Genomic DNA, 21,002 nt, shown 5'->3' on the forward strand with positions numbered 1-21,002 from the left:
TTGACTATGGCGTCGAATTCCATTGGATGGATAAAACCAACTTTCCAGTCGATGCAATGATGATGTGTCATTAACCAGTTTGCAGTATTCCTATATTTAGATGGTAATGAAGCTATACTGCTACTCGGTTGAAAAACGTGGTGGGTTATGCATTTGTTACTATCACATGATGCTAATTCTTTAGGTACGAACTGATCTTCGTTGACCATGAAACCTTGTATATCGAGAATTATGTATTGAGTTTTATTTGAATACATCTTGCTTCCGTACATCAACACGATTATCCATACTATGCAGCCGTAGAAATCTGTCGCACAACTTATACTCTACGACTTTTTTTTGTTTACGCTGAATATAGAAGTCTCACATTTCGGATGATGAGCTACGGGTGCGATGCGGTTCAGGATCCGATCCAACTACACACTACCAACCCTTCTTTCCCCATACTCAAGTCATTTGTTTGACGATTTTTGTTAGTGGAGAATATTGAAACGCCTTATCATGTAAAACTAAACAGTATGCTGTGGTACCATCAGGAATCGGATTTTTTGTCGTAAATTCTATCCGTATTTCTACCCCACTTTTGTGTAGCGCTTCTGCTTGATATGTACAATCAATTCCAATCAGTGGATAATTTTCAATAAATTGTTTCGGAGTGAGTAATGGTTCTCCTTCCTTCCCATAGTAGGACTTTTGAAAGCGTGTATACATGTCATATAACACTGCGACACGATTACTATCAAAGTCCACGTTCAGATTATCGTATGGGTAGCGTTCACCGTTTAGGAATACCGTCAAATTGGTGAGTTTTACATTATCAAAGGTTGCCATGTTCGCCAACTGTTTTCCTTTCTTCTTTGTATGAAACCCAATTATTATAAATCTAGGTGTTTCCAACTGCGGAGCTGTTTTCACAGCCCATGAATGCTTTGTTGTTTGAGGTAAAGAAGGATATTCATGTACTTCCCAACTGCGAAAAGGTATTTGCAGATCAATATTTCGTCCTGCTATTTTTGTTAGAGCTAATTGTTCTCGTAAGCCTAGGGCTAGATGGGGCATTCTCCACACAACTTTATCGATTTTTAACTGTAACGGTTCTTCTACCGTATTCACAAGCACATCATTATCATCATTATTACGAATTAACACTAGCTCTTGTCTCACATTCATCACAATTGTTTTAAAATCTTCAGCAAACCCTATTAATGTCTTTAGCGGTACACTCAATCCAAAATTTCCATTTTTATCCATTATTACATCCGTTACAGTGGATGTTGGGACCACTTGACCTAGCAGATCCTCGCCCATGTTCCAACCTGCGTTCGCCAACTTTATTATATCGTGAGGGGTATACGAAAAGTATCCTTTCATACATGATGTTAGCCCCACGTTTCTCACTCCATCTATTTGAACACCATTTATAAGATAGCGAATATCACTGAACATAAACGCTACAGGATTATTTTGCAGTTGCAATTTTGCAGTTGCACTAGCATCTTTTGTTGCTTTACCACTCGCATCCAGTTTACGTACGCTCCCTTCCACATACAAAAAACTTTCATGAGGCAATGTGTAATTGTCTATTTCGGGTATGCCTATACGAATTTCATCATTGTTACCGAAGCTAGTAGAACCAAACGGTTGATGGGAATGATATTCGTAACTTACAATCGAGTTATCTACTTTTATTTTCTCCGTGACGTTTAAGGACTCCATTTATAGTAGTTGAAAACCTAAGTTGCTTAAATACTGACGATTGACGCGTGTTAACTGGCTAGTTGATTTTCGCTTACTGTTAGGTTTTACATCCTTTCGTACCGTTTTATACATTACTCTATCACCCAGACTTTCCTGTGCTTTTCTTCGAACGTCGTACACTATACCCATATTAAATACCCTACTACTCACACCGATTTCAAGTGCACTCTCACGGTCACTTCTTCGTCTCTGAAGTTTACCAACTGACCGTCCTGATCAAGTATGCGTACTATTAAGGTACTAATCACGTTCGTTGTAACAGGTAAGTAAATCGGTTGTTGCGGAGCTTCTATTATTTTAAAACCAGCCAGTACGTTCGGGAAGAAATAATACAACACGTGCATGGGTTGTCCATTCGTATACGATCCGGAGCTCAAATTACAATAAATTTGTAATGCATTCGTTTTGTTTATATTCACGATATGATCCGATTCTGTTATCGTGTTTTTAGGTATAACTTTAGGGTTAAAACCAAGTAAGGAACCGATTGAATTATCGCTAGCAAAATTTATTCGCCGGTTTGTTTTTATCTCAGTACGTTGCGTATTATTATTACCTCTTATGCGTATCTGTGTACCCGGTGTAGTCACGCTGAGAATATTCCTCGCTGTTAATGTTTTTTTAACGTATTCGTTAATATCGTTAATATCGTATGTTCCTAGCGGTATTTCAATATTCTCTGTAAAATTTCCCATATGATCTTCATATTGTAAAATATTGTTTGTTGAATCGATATTAGGTAACGTATTGAACGTTTCGAAATTTAAAAGAGCTAACTCGTATGTACCGAGTTCATTCAAATAAATCGGTGGGTTAAAGTTACAAGACAACTCCGATCCCCTTCCGGTGAGCGTAAATGTATAACTTGTATGTATTGTATCTTGTTCCATTGTTGTTCTCAAGACTAATCTTACACGGATACTTCCTTGGTATTTAAACTATCTAAGAAACACAATTGTCCACAATTTGTTTGATCTTCTTTTTGATATAGCCGATAATTATACCTCACAATATTTCTCCCCCCATCCGATATAAAATACTTCTCCACTTCAATCGGTGGTCGTAAATCTCCATAACTGTCAAAGTAGTTAACATTTACACCATCCTTGTTGTAAGCTGTCCAGTGAGTACCGGGACCCGTACGATTATCAAGATTTATTATCCCACTCTCTCGTTTTCGGATTTTCTTCGGTAAATTGTTTCTCATGTACACCCCACGAAAGTTTAACAGATCAAGCGCTCGTGCATATCGCCTTAACTCTACATCCGTTAAAGAATGTTGGGGTATTTTTATTAGTTTTTTGCTACAGTTTTATAACCACAACCCTTTTTATATGGATTAATAAACATTCCTGTACCAATTTTGTTCGCCCTCTTGGTGCGTTTTAGTCGCTTTGATTTTCGTGATACCGTTTTCATGACTAGTCCGCAACCTTGCTTATATGGTTTAATATACAAACCGCTGCCGATCGCTTTTGGTTCCATAGCCCGATTGTGACGTTCGGCTTCTTGTAACTGCTCCCTTGCTATTTTTGCTTCGTTTACGGTTTTTATAATAATTCTGTTGACCATATATGTGATATTCTGGCGCCAAATGACATCTTGGAGCATGTTGGAGATAAAAAACAAAATGTGCCCAAAACGTGATATTATGCCGTTATACGCCGTTTTGAGCCATGCTTGAACTTTCTATCACTTTCGGTTCCGATAATTCTGTTGACCATATATGTGATATTCTGGCGCCAAATGACATCTTGGAGCATGTTGGAGATAAAAAACAAAATGTGCCCAAAACGTGATATTATGACGTTATACGCCGTTTTGAGCCATGTTTGAACTTTCTATCACTTTTGGTTCCGGTAATTCTGTTGACCATATATTTGATATTCAGGCGTCAAATGACATCTTGGAGCATGTTGGAGATAAAAAACAAAATGTGCCCAAAACGTGATATTATGACGTTATACGCCGTTTTGAGCCATGTTTGAACTTTCTATCACTTTTGGTTCCGGTAATTCTGTTGACCATATATTTGATATTCAGGCGTCAAATGACATCTTGGAGCATGTTGGAGATAAAAAACAAAATGTGCCCAAAACGTGATATTATGACGTTATACGCCGTTTTGAGCCATGTTTGAACTTTCTATCACTTTTGGTTCCGGTAATTCTGTTGACCATATATTTGATATTCAGGCGTCAAATGACATCTTGGAGCATGTTGGAGATAAAAAACAAAATGTGCCCAAAACGTGATATTATGACGTTATACGCCGTTTTGAGCCATGTTTGAACTTTCTATCACTTTCGGTTCCGATAATTCTGTTGACCATATTTGTGATATTCAGGCGCCAAATGACATCTTGGAGCATGTTGGAGATAAAAAACAAAATGTGCCCAAAACGTGATATTATGACGTTATACGCCGTTTTGAGCCATGTTTGAACTTTCTATCACTTTTGGTTCCGGTAATTCTGTTGACCATATATTTGATATTCAGGCGTCAAATGACATCTTGGAGCATGTTGGAGATAAAAAACAAAATGTGCCCAAAACGTGATATTATGACGTTATACGCCGTTTTGAGCCATGTTTGAACTTTCTATCACTTTTGGTTCCGGTAATTCTGTTGACCATATATTTGATATTCAGGCGTCAAATGACATCTTGGAGCATGTTGGAGATAAAAAACAAAATGTGCCCAAAACGTGATATTATGACGTTATACGCCGTTTTGAGCCATGTTTGAACTTTCTATCACTTTCGGTTCCGATAATTCTGTTGACCATATTTGTGATATTCAGGCGCCAAATGACATCTTGGAGCATGTTGGAGATAAAAAACAAAATGTGCCCAAAACGTGATATTATGACGTTATACGCCGTTTTGAGCCATGTTTGAACTTTCTATCACTTTCGGTTCCGATAATTCTGTTGACCATATTTGTGATATTCAGGCGCCAAATGACATCTTGGAGCATGTTGGAGATAAAAAACAAAATGTGCCCAAAACGTGATATTATGACGTTATACGCCGTTTTGAGCCATGTTTGAACTTTCTATCACTTTTGGTTCCGGTAATTCTGTTGACCATATATTTGATATTCAGGCGTCAAATGACATCTTGGAGCATGTTGGAGATAAAAAACAAAATGTGCCCAAAACGTGATATTATGACGTTATACGCCGTTTTGAGCCATGTTTGAACTTTCTATCACTTTCGGTTCCGATAATTCTGTTGACCATATTTGTGATATTCAGGCGCCAAATGACATCTTGGAGCATGTTGGAGATAAAAAACAAAATGTGCCCAAAACGTGATATTATGACGTTATACGCCGTTTTGAGCCATGTTTGAACTTTCTATCACTTTCGGTTCCGATAATTCTGTTGACCATATTTGTGATATTCAGGCGCCAAATGACATCTTGGAGCATGTTGGAGATAAAAAACAAAATGTGCCCAAAACGTGATATTATGACGTTATACGCCGTTTTGAGCCATGTTTGAACTTTCTATCACTTTTGGTTCCGGTAATTCTGTTGACCATATATTTGATATTCAGGCGTCAAATGACATCTTGGAGCATGTTGGAGATAAAAAACAAAATGTGCCCAAAACGTGATATTATGACGTTATACGCCGTTTTGAGCCATGTTTGAACTTTCTATCACTTTCGGTTCCGATAATTCTGTTGACCATATTTGTGATATTCAGGCGCCAAATGACATCTTGGAGCATGTTGGAGATAAAAAACAAAATGTGCCCAAAACGTGATATTATGACGTTATACGCCGTTTTGAGCCATGTTTGAACTTTCTATCACTTTCGGTTCCGATAATTCTGTTGACCATATTTGTGATATTCAGGCGCCAAATGACATCTTGGAGCATGTTGGAGATAAAAAACAAAATGTGCCCAAAACGTGATATTATGACGTTATACGCCGTTTTGAGCCATGTTTGAACTTTCTATCACTTTTGGTTCCGGTAATTCTGTTGACCATATATTTGATATTCAGGCGTCAAATGACATCTTGGAGCATGTTGGAGATAAAAAACAAAATGTGCCCAAAACGTGATATTATGACGTTATACGCCGTTTTGAGCCATGTTTGAACTTTCTATCACTTTTGGTTCCGGTAATTCTGTTGACCATATATTTGATATTCAGGCGTCAAATGACATCTTGGAGCATGTTGGAGATAAAAAACAAAATGTGCCCAAAACGTGATATTATGACGTTATACGCCGTTTTGAGCCATGTTTGAACTTTCTATCACTTTCGGTTCCGATAATTCTGTTGACCATATTTGTGATATTCAGGCGCCAAATGACATCTTGGAGCATGTTGGAGATAAAAAACAAAATGTGCCCAAAACGTGATATTATGACGTTATACGCCGTTTTGAGCCATGTTTGAACTTTCTATCACTTTTGGTTCCGGTAATTCTGTTGACCATATATTTGATATTCAGGCGTCAAATGACATCTTGGAGCATGTTGGAGATAAAAAACAAAATGTGCCCAAAACGTGATATTATGACGTTATACGCCGTTTTGAGCCATGTTTGAACTTTCTATCACTTTCGGTTCCGATAATTCTGTTGACCATATTTGTGATATTCAGGCGCCAAATGACATCTTGGAGCATGTTGGAGATAAAAAACAAAATGTGCCCAAAACGTGATATTATGACGTTATACGCCGTTTTGAGCCATGTTTGAACTTTCTATCACTTTCGGTTCCGATAATTCTGTTGACCATATTTGTGATATTCAGGCCTCAATTGACATGTTGGAGCATGTTGGAGATAAAAAACAAAATGTGCCCAAAACGTGATATTATGACGTTATACGCCGTTCTGAGCCATGTTTGACCTTTCTATCACTTTTGGTTCCGGTAATTCTGTTGATCATATTTGTGATATTCAGGCGCCAAATGACATCTTGGAGCATGTTGGAGATAAAAAACAAAATGTGCCCAAAACGTGATATTATGACGTTATACGCCGTTCTGAACCATGTTTGAACTTTCTATCACTTTCGGTTCCGGTAATTCTGTTGATCATATTTGTGATATTCAGGCGCCAAATGACATCTTGGAGCATGTTGGAGATAAAAAACAAAATGTGCCCAAAACGTGATATTATGACGTTATACGCCGTTCTGAACCATGTTTGAACTTTCTATCACTTTCGGTTCCCGTAATTCTGTTGATCATATTTGTGATATTCAGGCGCCAAATGACATCTTGGAGCATGTTGGAGATAAAAAACAAAATGTGTCCAAAACGTGATATTTTGCCGTTATACGCCGTTTTGAGCTATGCTTGAACTTTCTATCACTTTCGGTTCCCATAATTCTGTTGACCATATTTGTGATATTCAGGCGCCAAATGACATCTTGGAACATGTTGGAGATAAAAAACAAAATGTGCCCAAAACGTGATATTATGACGTTATACGCCGTTCTGAGCCATGTTTGAACTTTCTATCACTTTTGGTTCCGGTAATTCTGTTGATCATATTTGTGATATTCAGGCACCAAATGACATCTTGGAGCATGTTGGAGATAAAAAACAAAATGTGCCCAAAACGTGATATTATGACGTTATACGCCGTTTTGAGCCATGTTTGGACTTTCTATCACTTTTGGTTCCGGTAATTCTGTTGACCATATATTTGATATTCAGGCGTCAAATGACATCTTGGAGCATGTTGGAGATAAAAAACAAAATGTGCCCAAAACGTGATATTATGACGTTATACGCCGTTTTGAGCCATGTTTGAACTTTCTATCACTTTTGGTTCCGGTAATTCTGTTGACCATGTATTTGATATTCAGGCGCCAAATGACATCTTGGAGCAAGTTGGAGATAAAAAACAAAATGTGCCCAAAACGTGATATTATGACGTTATACGCCGTTCTGAGCCATGTTTGAACTTTCTATCACTTTTGGCTCCGGTAATTCTGTTGATCATATTTGTGATATTCAGGCGCCAAATGACATCTTGGAGCATGTTGGAGATAAAAAACAAAATGTGCCCAAAACGTGATATTATGACGTTATACGCCGTTCTGAGCCATGTTTGAACTTTCTATCACTTTCGGTTCCGGTAATTCTGTTGACCATATATGTGATATTCAGGCGCCAAATGACATCTTGGAGCATGTTGGAGATAAAAAACAAAATGTGCCCAAAACGTGATATTATGACGTTATACGCCGTTCTGAGCCATGTTTGAACTTTCTATCACTTTCGGTTCCGGTAATTCTGTTGACCATATATGTGATATTCAGGCGCCAAATGACATCTTGGAGCATGTTGGAGATTTAAAAAAAAATGTGCCCAAAACGTGATATTATGACGTTATACGCCGTTCTGAGCCATGTTTGACCTTTCTATCACTTTCGGTTCCGGTAATTCTGTTGATCATATTTGTGATATTCAGGCGCCAAATGACATCTTGGAGCATGTTGGAGATAAAAAACAAAATGTGCCCAAAACGTGATATTATGACGTTATACGCCGTTCTGAACCATGTTTGAACTTTCTATCACTTTCGGTTCCGGTAATTCTGTTGACCATATATGTGATATTCAGGCGCCAAATGACATCTTGGAGCATGTTGGAGATAAAAAACAAAATGTGCCCAAAACGTGATATTTTGCCGTTATACGCCGTTTTGAGCCATGCTTGAACTTTCTATCACTTTCGGTTCCGATAATTCTGTTGACCATATTTGTGATATTCAGGCTCCAAATGACATCTTGGAACATGTTGGAGATAAAAAACAAAATGTGCCCAAAACGTGATATTATGACGTTATACGCCGTTCTGAGCCATGTTTGAACTTTCTATCACTTTTGGTTCCGGTAATTCTGTTGATCATATTTGTGATATTCAGGCACCAAATGACATCTTGGAGCATGTTGGAGATAAAAAACAAAATGTGCCCAAAACGTGATATTATGACGTTATACGCCGTTTTGAGCCATGTTTGGACTTTCTATCACTTTTGGTTCCGGTAATTCTGTTGACCATATATTTGATATTCAGGCGTCAAATGACATCTTGGAGCATGTTGGAGATAAAAAACAAAATGTGCCCAAAACGTGATATTATGACGTTATACGCCGTTTTGAGCCATGTTTGAACTTTCTATCACTTTTGGTTCCGGTAATTCTGTTGACCATGTATTTGATATTCAGGCGCCAAATGACATCTTGGAGCAAGTTGGAGATAAAAAACAAAATGTGCCCAAAACGTGATATTATGACGTTATACGCCGTTTTGAGCCATGTTTGAACATTCTATCACTTTCGGTTCCGATAATTCTGTTGACCATATTTGTGATATTCAGGCGTCAAATGACATCTTGGAGCATGTTGGAGATAAAAAACAAAATGTGCCCAAAACGTGATATTATGACGTTATACGCCGTTCTGAGCCATGTTTGAACTTTCTATCACTTTTGGCTCCGGTAATTCTGTTGATCATATTTGTGATATTCAGGCGCCAAATGACATCTTGGAGCATGTTTTAGATAAAAAACAAAATGTGCCCAAAACGTGATATTATGACGTTATACGCCGTTCTGAGCCATGTTTGACCTTTCTATCACTTTTGGTTCCGGTAATTCTGTTGATCATATTTGTGAAATTCAGGAGCCAAATGACATCTTGGAGCATGTTGGAGATAAAAAACAAAATGTGCCCAAAACGTGATATTATGACGTTATACGCCGTTCTGAGCCATGTTTGAACTTTCTATCACTTTCGGTTTCGGTAATTCTGTTGACCATATTTGTGATATTCAGGCGCCAAATGACATCTTGGAGCATGTTGGAGATAAAAAACAAAATGTGCCCAAAACGTGATATTATGAAGTTATACGCCGTTTTGAGCCATGTTTGAACTTTCTGTCACTTTCGGTTCCGGTAATTCTGTTGACCATATATGTGATATTCAGGCGCAAATGACATCTTGGAGCATGTTGGAGATAAAAAACAAAATGTGCCCAAAACGTGATATTTTGCCGTTATACGCCGTTTTGAGCCATGCTTGAACTTTCTATCACTTTCGGTTCCGGCAATTCTGTTGATCATATTTGTGATATTCAAGCACCAAATGACATCTTGGAGCATGTTGGAGATAAAAAACAAAATGTGCCCAAAACGTGATATTATGACGTTATACGCCGTTCTGAGCCATGTTTGAACTTTCTATCACTTTTGGTTCCGGTAATTCTGTTGATCATATTTATGACATTCAGGCACCAAATGACATCTTGGAGCATGTTGGAGATAAAAAACAAAATGTGCCCAAAACGTGATATTATTATGTTACACGCCGTTTTGAGCAATGTTTGAACTTTCTATCACTTTTGGTTCCGGTAATTCTGTTGACCATATATTTGATATTCAGGCGCCAAATGACATCTTGGAGCAAGTTGGAGATAAAAAACAAAATGTGCCCAAAACGTGATATTATGACGTTATACGCCGTTTTGAGCCATGTTTGAACTTTCTATCACTTTCGGTTCCGATAATTCTGTTGACCATATTTGTGATATTCAGGCGTCAAATGACATCTTGGAGCATGTTGGAGATAAAAAACAAAATGTGCCCAAAACGTGATATTATGACGTTATACGGCGTTCTGAGCCATGTTTGAACTTTCTATCACTTTTGGCTCCGGTAATTCTGTTGATCATATTTGTGATATTCAGGCGCCAAATGACATCTTGGAGCATGTTGGAGATAAAAAACAAAATGTGCCCAAAACGTGATATTATGACGTTATACGCCGTTCTGAGCCATGTTTGAACTTTCGGTTCCGGTAATTCTGTTGACCATATATGTGATATTCAGGCGCCAAATGACATCTTGGAGCATGTTGGAGATAAAAAACAAAATGTGCCCAAAACGTGATATTATGACGTTATACGCCGTTCTGAGCCATGTTTGAACTTTCTATCACTTTCGGTTCCGGTAATTCTGTTGACCATATATGTGATATTCAGGCGCCAAATGACATCTTGGAGCATGTTGGAGATAAAAAACAAAATGTGCCCAAAACGTGATATTATGACGTTATACGCCGTTCTGAGCCATGTTTGACCTTTCTATCACTTTCGGTTCCGGTAATTCTGTTGATCATATTTGTGATATTCAGGCGCCAAATGACATCTTGGAGCATGTTGGAGATAAAAAACAAAATGTGCCCAAAACGTGATATTATGACGTTATACGCCGTTCTGAACCATGTTTGAACTTTCTATCACTTTCGGTTCCGGTAATTCTGTTGACCATATATGTGATATTCAGGCGCCAAATGACATCTTGGAGCATGTTGGAGATAAAAAACAAAATGTGCCCAAAACGTGATATTTTGCCGTTATACGCCGTTTTGAGCCATGCTTGAACTTTCTATCACTTTCGGTTCCGATAATTCTGTTGACCATATTTGTGATATTCAGGCGCCAAATGACATCTTGGAACATGTTGGAGATAAAAAACAAAATGTGCCCAAAACGTGATATTATGACGTTATACGCCGTTCTGAGCCATGTTTGAACTTTCTATCACTTTTGGTTCCGGTAATTCTGTTGATCATATTTGTGATATTCAGGCACCAAATGACATCTTGGAGCATGTTGGAGATAAAAAACAAAATGTGCCCAAAACGTGATATTATGACGTTATACGCCGTTTTGAGCCATGTTTGGACTTTCTATCACTTTTGGTTCCGGTAATTCTGTTGACCATATATTTGATATTCAGGCGTCAAATGACATCTTGGAGCATGTTGGAGATAAAAAAGAAAATGTGCCCAAAACGTGATATTATGACGTTATACGCCGTTTTGAGCCATGTTTGAACTTTCTATCACTTTCGGTTCCGATAATTCTGTTGACCTTATTTGTGATATTCAGGCGTCAAATGACATCTTGGAGCATGTTGGAGATAAAAAACAAAATGTGCCCAAAACGTGATATTATGACGTTATACGCCGTTCTGAGCCATGTTTGAACTTTCTATCATTTTTGGCTCCGGTAATTCTGTTGATCATATTTGTGATATTCAGGCGCCAAATGACATCTTGGAGCATGTTGGAGATAAAAAACAAAATGTGCCCAAAACGTGATATTATGACGTTATACGCCGTTTTGAGCCATGTTTGAACTTTCTATCACTTTTGGTTCCGGTAATTCTGTTGACCATATTTGTCATATTCAGGCGTCAAATGACATCTTGGAGCATGTTGGAGATAAAAAACAAAATGTGCCCAAAACGTGATATTATGACGTTATACGCCGTTCTGAGCCATGTTTGAACTTTCTATCACTTTTGGTTCCGGTAATTCTGTTGACCATATTTGTCATATTCAGGCGTCAAATGACATCTTGGAGCATGTTGGAGATAAAAAACAAAATGTGCCCAAACGTGATATTATGACGTTATACGCCGTTCTGAGCCATGTTTGAACTTTCTATCACTTTTGGTTCCGGTAATTCTGTTGACCATATTTGTCATATTCAGGCGTCAAATGACATCTTGGAGCATGTTGGAGATAAAAAAGAAAATGTGCCCAAAACGTGATATTATGACGTTATACGCCGTTCTGAGCCATGTTTGAACTTTCTATCACTTTTGGTTCCGGTAATTCTGTTGACCATATATTTGATATTCAGGCGTCAAATGACATCTTGGAGCATGTTGGAGATAAAAAACAAAATGTGCCCAAAACGTGATATTATGACGTTATACGCCGTTTTGAGCCATGTTTGAACTTTCTATCACTTTTGGTTCCGGTAATTCTGTTGACCATATATTTGATATTCAGGCGTCAAATGACATCTTGGAGCATGTTGGAGATAAAAAACAAAATGTGCCCATAACGTGATATTATGACGTTATACGCCGTTTTGAGCCATGTTTGAACTTTCTATCACTTTCGGTTCCGATAATTCTGTTGACCATATTTGTGATATTCAGGCCTCAAATGACATCTTGGAGCATGTTGGAGATAAAAAACAAAATGTGCCCAAAACATGATATTATGACGTTATACGCCGTTTTGAGCCATGATTGAACTTTCTATCACTTTTGGTTCCGGTAATTCTGTTGACCATATATTTGATATTCAGGCGCCAAATGACATCTTGGAGCATGTTGGAGATAAAAAAGAAAATGTGCCCAAAACGTGATATTATGACGTTATACGCCGTTTTGAGCCATGTTTGAACTTTCTATCACTTTCGGTTCCGATAATTCTGTTGACCTTATTTGTGATATTCAGGCGCCAAATGACATCTTGGAGCAAGTTGGAGATAAAAAACAAAATGTGCCCAAAACGTGATATTATGACGTTATACGCCGTTCTGAGCCATGTTTGAACTTTCTATCACTTTTGGCTCCGGTAATTCTGTTGATCATATTTGTGATATTCAGGCGCCAAATGACATCTTGGAGCATGTTGGAGATAAAAAACAAAATGTGCCCAAAACGTGATATTTTGCCGTTATACGCCGTTTTGAGCCATGCTTGAACTTTCTATCACTTTCGGTTTCGATAATTCTGTTGACCATATTTGTGATATTCAGGCGCCAAATGACATCTTGGAGCATGTTGGAGATAAAAAACAAAATGTGCCCAAAACGTCATATTATGACGTTATACGCCGTTCTGAGCCATGTTTGAACTTTCTATCACTTTCGGTTCCGATAATTCTGTTGACCATATATTTGATATTCAGGCGCCAAATGACATCTTGGAGCAAGTTGGAGATAAAAAACAAAATGTGCCCAAAACGTGATATTATGACGTTATACGCCGTTCTGAGCCATGTTTGAACTTTCTATCACTTTTGGCTCCGGTAATTCTGTTGATCATATTTGTGATATTCAGGCGCCAAATGACATCTTGGACCATGTTGGAGATAAAAAACAAAATGTGCCCACAACGTGATATTATGACGTTATACGCCGTTCTGAACCATGTTTGAACTTTCTATCACTTTCGGTTCCGGTAATTCTGTTGACCATATATGTCATATTCAGGCGCCAAATGACATCTTGGAGCATGTTGGAGATAAAAAACAAAATGTGCCCAAAACGTGATATTTTGCCGTTATACGCCGTTTTGAGCCATGCTTGAACTTTCTATCACTTTCGGTTCCGATAATTCTGTTGACCATATTTGTGATATTCAGGCGCCAAATGACATCTTGGAGCATGTTGGAGATAAAAAACAAAATGTGCCCAAAACGTGATATTATGACGTTATACGCCGTTCTGAGCCATGTTTGAACTTTCTATCACTTTCGGTTCCGATAATTCTGTTGATCATATATTTGATATTCAGGCGCCAAATGACATCTTGGAGCAAGTTGGAGATAAAAAACAAAATGTGCCCAAAACGTGATATTATGACGTTATACGCCGTTCTGAGCCATGTTTGAACTTTCTATCACTTTTGGCTCCGGTAATTCTGTTGATCATATTTGTGATATTCAGGCGCCAAATGACATCTTGGAGCATGTTGGAGATAAAAAACAAAATGTGCCCAAAACGTGATATTATGACGTTATACGCCGTTCTGAGCCATGTTTGAACTTTCTATCACTTTTGGCTCCGGTAATTCTGTTGATTATATTTGTGATATTCAGGCGCCAAATGACATCTTGGAGCATGTTGGAGATAAAAAACAAAATGTGCCCAAAACGTGATATTATGACGTTATACGCCGTTCTGAGCCATGTTTGAACTTTCTATCACTTTCGGTTCCGATAATTCTGTTGATCATATATTTGATATTCAGGCGCCAAATGACATCTTGGAGCAAGTTGGAGATAAAAAACAAAATGTGCCCAAAACGTGATATTATGACGTTATACGCCGTTCTGAGCCATGTTTGAACTTTCTATCACTTTTGGCTCCGGTAATTCTGTTGATCATATTTGTGATATTCAGGCGCCAAATGACATCTTGGAGCATGTTGGAGATAAAAAACAAAATGTGCCCAAAACGTGATATTATGACGTTATACGCCGTTCTGAGCCATGTTTGAACTTTCTATCACTTTTGGCTCCGGTAATTCTGTTGATCATATTTGTGATATTCAGGCGCCAAATGACATCTTGGAGCATGTTGGAGATAAAAAACAAAATGTGCCCACAACGTGATATTTTGCCGTTATACGCCGTTTTGAGCCATGCTTGAACTTTCTATCACTTTCGGTTCCAATAATTCTGTTGACCATATTTGTGATATTCAGGCGCCAAATGACATCTTGGAGCATGTTTGTTGAATAATATAACGTATGTTATAGCGCTGGTTAACACTTCTTCGTAACGAATAACGATTTGCTGGCTTTTGTTGTAACGAATTATTTATTAATTATAACGTAGGTACAACACGACTCAAAACGACGCTCTTACAAAAATCTTATTGATTAGTGACGCGCTTGTTGTCAACAACAACGAAAACAAAACAAAAACTTCTTATTGCTATGATTCTTGACAAATCGGAAAACTAATTTAAATACAAATAAAAAATGCAAAAATGTGTATAAACAAGATACAAATTACAACATGCCCCCCTCCTTGAAAGGACTGCCTTTCAAAAAAAAAATTAGTGAGTATATGGGAGGGGGGAGCGCTAAAGAAAACATATTATAACAAATTATTTGATTGTCTATATCTAATAGACAATCACCTAAGGTAACAATAACAAAAAAAGTAAATAATATCAAAATTAGTACTAATTTGTCATTGGAAGCGGGCAAAGTTTATTGGTTGGTCGCTTGATAATCCCGTTGGTGGTGCGTACGGTAGCAACTCTTGCAATACCATCGGATCCAGGGTGTAGAGCGATAACGCGACCATATAACCACTTCAATGTTGGTAAGTTGTCATCCTTTACTACAACCAATTCATCAATTTTAAGATTCTCTGTTTTAGTTGACCACTTGGAACGGCGTTGGAGTTCCGAAATGTATTCCTTTGACCAACGCTTCCAAAAGTCTTGCTGAATTCGTTGCGTATATTGATAGTGGGACAGCCGATTTAACTTGACGTGATCCAGGCTTGGATCTGGTGGGGCCGAAAGCGTTCTCCCAATTAAGAAATGCGCAGGAGTTAAGGGTGTTAAATCATTGGGATCCGTGGACAAGGGTGACAAAGGGCGAGAATTTAGGATAGCTTCAATTTGAATCAACAGCGCATAAAATTGTTCAAAGGTAAGTATTACATTGCCAACGACCCGCTTTAAATGATATTTGGTTGCTTTAACGCCTGCCTCCCATAAACCGCCGAAATGAGGCGAATTAGGGGGAATGAATGACCAATTAATCGACTCATTCTCAATCACATCGGTTAATTGATTGGAACCTTGTAGGAACGTTCCTAACTCGTGAAGCTCGCGATTCGCGCCGACGAAATTGGTACCGTTATCCGAAAAAATCTGAGACGGCTTTCCACGGCGACCAACAAAACGCCGCAGTGCTGCAATAAAACATTCAGAAGTCAAATCCGACACCAATTCAAGGTGTATAGCACGTGTTATAAAGCATACAAATAGACAAATATAGCATTTTGAAGTTTTAGAACCGCGACCTTTCCGATCTTTCAAAAGAAACGGGCCAGCGTAATCGACGCCGGTGGTACTGAACGGAGGTGCTGGAGTAACACGTTGCGATGGTAAATCGCCCATAATAGGCTGCGACACCCGCGGTTTTACTCGAAAACAACGCATGCAATTAAAGATTACCTTTTTGGCAAGATTTCTCCCCCCAATCGGCCAATACCGATCCCGTATTGAAGCTAGTAAATGTTGCGGACCTGCATGAAGAAGTTGTACGTGTTCGTGTTCGAAGATCAACCGCGTTAACACGTGTTTACTATGAAGTAGCATCGGGTGCTTTTTATCAACGTTATAAGACGAATTGCGTAATCGACCGCCTACGCGCATAATACCAGTGTGATCAAGAAATACGTTTAATTTAGTTAGTTCGTTTTTCTGCGGCAAACTGCCCTTGCCACTCAAATGATTGATTTCATCCTGAAATGAGTCTCGTTGACTACATTTGATTAGGTAAATTTGCGCTTCATTCAATTCCGAACATTTTAAAGAACCCGTTCGTTTATCAGATTTATTTGAACAATTATTAATGAACCGCAGACAATATGCTATTACACGTTGTAGCCGAAATAGGGTAGAAAAGCGCGTGAACGGAATAACGCATTCTTCAATTATAGTAGCTTTTAGAACGTTAACCTTTATTTCCGGTAAACTTTCAGAACGAAACGTTCTACGTGGCCATAACGACTCATCTTGCTTTAACCATACAGGACCACACCAATATATTGTTAAATCCGCGAGGGCTCCCGAGTCTATACCGCGTGAAACGGGGTCTGCGGGGTTGTGCTCGGTTGAAACGTAGCGCCAATCAGACGCTCTCGATAAGTCAAGAATTCGCGCAATGCGATTTCCTACGAATGTATGTAATTTACTAGGATCAGTTCCTAGCCATCCTATCAGAACACTAGAGTCCGTCCAGTACACTACTCTTTTAATTTCTAGATTTAAAGCTGCTCTAACTTTATTAACAAGATCGGTAAGTAACAAAGCACCAAGCAGTTCTAATCGCGGAACCGTAGTAGGTTTTATTGGAGCCACTCTGGATTTTGCGCATACTAATTGAACCGAACAATCATTATAAGAATTAGTAGCTCGTAAGTAAACACAAGCTCCGTATGCTTTAATTGATGCGTCTGAAAATCCATGTAGTTCAAATTCATTCGCATTTTTTAACGAAATATGACGTGGAATTTCAATGGAATTTAATAGAACTAACATGTCACGAAATTCACACCAACGTGTGTAAATTTGATTTGGAAGTGAAACATCCCAATCCAATCCCTCCTGCCAAATGTGTTGAAGGATAATTTTGGCCCTTATGATAACAGGACTCAATAACCCTAACGGATCGAAGATTTGAGCTATCTCAGAAAGAATAGATCGTTTGGTAACCCGTGTCATAGTTGTGTTTTTGCTAATGTTAAATTTAAAGACATCTTTCTGAGGATCCCACATCAGACCTAACGTACGCGTATTTTCTCTACGTCCCATGTCTATTATATCTTCCGCTCTACTATCTGATACACAACGTAATATTGCGGGATTGTTAGAAACCCATTTATGTAGCTTGAAACCACCCGCATTCAAAGTTAGTGATACTCCGTCAATAATGTACATAACTTTCTGAACTGAATCCGCTCCCGTAAGAAGATCGTCTACGTAAAAATGATTCTTAATAACGTTAGCAATCACTGGATCGGAGCTTTCTAAACCTAACTGCTTTAAACAGCGAGTCGCTAGGTAACTTGCTGATGCTGTACCGTAGGTAATAGTGGTTAACTCGTAAACCTCTATTGGAAGATTTTCGGAATCGCGCCATAGAATACGTTGGAACCTTAATTGTTCCGTGTTAACGAGGCATGCACGATACATTTTTTGAATATCTGATACTACAACTATGCTATATTGTCTGTACCGGACTAGAGCGCTAAATAGATCTGGTTGGATAGTAGGACCCACAACCTGCAGATTGTTAAAAGAATAACCGGTGGATGTATTGCACGACGCGTCAAACACTACTCGTAACTTTGTGGTTGCGCTTTTTTCGTTTATAACACCGTGGTGGGGTATATAGTAATTATTTTTATCTGATTCCTGCGGTGATACTACCCTACGCATATGGCCTAATTCAGAGTATTCTCGCATGAATTCGCGATATTTATTACCGAATTCTGGTAATCGCTTGAATTTACGCTCCATACTTAGTAAGCGTGTTTTGGCATTGTGGTACGACTCGCCCAATTGATGAAGTTCTCCATCGATTGGAATTGTAACTATGAATCGGCCGTCATCCGTTCGCGAGGTCGTTTCTTGAAAATGTTTCTCACAGAACGCGTCAGATTTCGATAGCGAAATGGGTACGTTCACCGACTCAACTTCCCAAAAACGCGTGAGTTGTTCGTGAAGTTTTGATGACTGTGCGCTTTGAACTAAATTGCACCGGACAGAAGGCACAGCGCTTGTTTGAACCGGACCCGAAACAATCCACCCGAACCTTGTATTTTGTATAACCGGTCCATCATCTAATTTGATTTGACCTATGCACAACAATTCCCAAAAGTAATCTGCGCCTAGCAACATATCAATACTATTTGGGTTATAAAACTCAGGATCAGCTAAGCGTAGGTGAGCAGGAATCTTTAACGAATTAACATCGATAGCGAACTGAGGCAAATTACTAGTAATTACTGGAAGGACAAGACACGTAACTTGAAGTGAAAAATTAGTACAATGCGAATGTATTTTTAGCAAACATGAACTAGAAATTGTAGATTTAGATTGAGTTATTCCCGTAACGCTGATATTTGTTTTTGTTTCAGGGAGATGCAACCTTTCGCGAAGATCTGTCGTTATGAAGCTACTTTGACTACCTGGATCTAGTAGTGCACGGAATGTGTGTTTTTTATTTCGCCGATCAAATGCATGTAAAGTGACAGTTGATAATAAAGTTTGTACAGTTGTTAATGAACTAGATGTGAGAGTTTGTAATTGTGTTGTTGGTGATTGTTGCGAATCTGAACGATTATATGTGATATGCAGAAGGGTGTGGTGTTTAGATTTACATTGTTTACATAGACCCGACCTACATTGATTAATAAAGTGACCCAATCGAAGACAATTCGTACAAAGTTTCAATTTTTTTACTTGCTCTATACGTTTTTGTATGTTAAGTTGAAGAAATTCAGGGCAATGTTGAAGATTATGTTCGGCCTTGCACAAAACACATTTTATTGCATCTATCTGCCTTGAAACTACAAATGATCTAGCTTTAGTAGCTGACTGATGTTTAACTAACGATTTAGACGGCCCTTTATCTTCAAGTGATTCTAATAAATCAGCTCTACCTTTTAAGCAATCCAATAAATCGTCTAATGTGGGTTTATCAATCTGTATTTTTTGATGTTCCCATTCACGGTTTGATTCGAAATCCAATTTAGTGGAAACTAAATATACAATTAATGTGTCCCATTTATCGGTGGGTTCCTTTAATGTGTTTAATGCACGTAAATGTTTGCGAATGTTATCAATTAAAGTGCGTATTACATTCGAGTTAACGGAAGTAATTCTTTCAATTTTAAAAAGTGCCTTAATGTGATTTTGCACTAGTATTCGAGGGTTGTTATATCGACTGCAAACTAAATCCCACGCAACATCATAGTTTGTATTGGTAATTTCTAAACTCGCAATTACTTGTCGAGCTTCACCCGTTAAAGTTGATAACAAATAATGGAATTTTTGAACGTCATTCACGGCATGATTATTATGAATCAATGACTCGAAAATATCGTGAAATTCCAGCCATGATTATTTCCATTAAATTTAGGTAAATCAATTACCGGTAACTTTACGCATTGCTCCGGAGCAGGACTGACAGTGAGAGAAGAATTGCGAGAATTTTTGCTATTTGTTAATATACGTTTGGCTTCCGCAGTGCTTGCGTAAAAAGCTGTCTCAAAATTTTCTCGTTCTAACGCTTGCACCTCCCCGTCGGCGCTTACTAAATCAATGTTCTCCTGAATGATTTCGAAATCACTAATTAAATTAAGTGCACGATCGTACCGTTGTTCCAACTCAAAAACCCACGTCTGATCGAGACTACCCTTATCATCTAATTTCGATTTAGTAACAAATTTTGAAAAATTAGTTAGCTTGCCTTTGACAATGCCACGTTTTTTTATTAAAGTTTCTATTTCCGACATGATAATACGTAAAATGAACGCAACTCAATTGATTCAAATTTAAGCAAGGGAAAAGGAAATGGAAAAAAAGGATTATATGCTTACGACACGCTCAAACTTAAAGGGGGATGCTTCCGGCCCGTGGATAACGTGTCCCGACGAAGGTTCTTCCGAATTTCCTTTGAATTCCAGCTCACCAAATTTTTCCTGTTTGTGTTGCTTGGCAACCACGACTGATGATAATCTCAAAAACGACGATAATTAATTTAATCCGGCTCGAAGGACCATGTTGAATAATATAACGTATGTTATAGCGCTGGTTAACACTTCTTCGTAACGAATAACGATTTGCTGGCTTTTGTTGTAACGAATTATTTATTAATTATAACGAAGGTACAACACGACTCAAAACGACGCTCTTAC

At 38.2% G+C, this 21,002-nt stretch overlaps 2 protein-coding genes across 2 annotated transcripts; both read right to left on the reverse strand.

The window, feature by feature from the left end:
* Positions 1–447: 447 nt before the first annotated feature.
* Positions 448–1,716, reverse strand: LOC139430115 (uncharacterized). Its single transcript, XM_071196766.1, has one exon. The coding sequence runs from the start codon at positions 1,714–1,716 to the stop codon at positions 448–450; it is 1,269 nt and encodes a 422-aa protein (XP_071052867.1).
* Positions 1,717–16,166: 14,450 nt separating this feature from the next.
* Positions 16,167–20,600, reverse strand: LOC111425578 (uncharacterized). The gene is made up of 3 exons (XM_071196767.1): positions 20,238–20,600; positions 16,336–20,175; positions 16,167–16,265 (listed from the first exon to the last, which is right to left on the reverse strand). Exons 1-3 carry the CDS (start codon positions 20,598–20,600, stop codon positions 16,167–16,169), a joined length of 4,302 nt encoding a protein of 1,433 aa, XP_071052868.1.
* Positions 20,601–21,002: the final 402 nt, after the last annotated feature.

The sequence above is a fragment of the Onthophagus taurus genome, chromosome 6, assembly GCF_036711975.1.
Source record: "Onthophagus taurus isolate NC chromosome 6, IU_Otau_3.0, whole genome shotgun sequence".
NCBI lineage: Eukaryota > Metazoa > Arthropoda > Insecta > Coleoptera > Scarabaeidae > Onthophagus > Onthophagus taurus.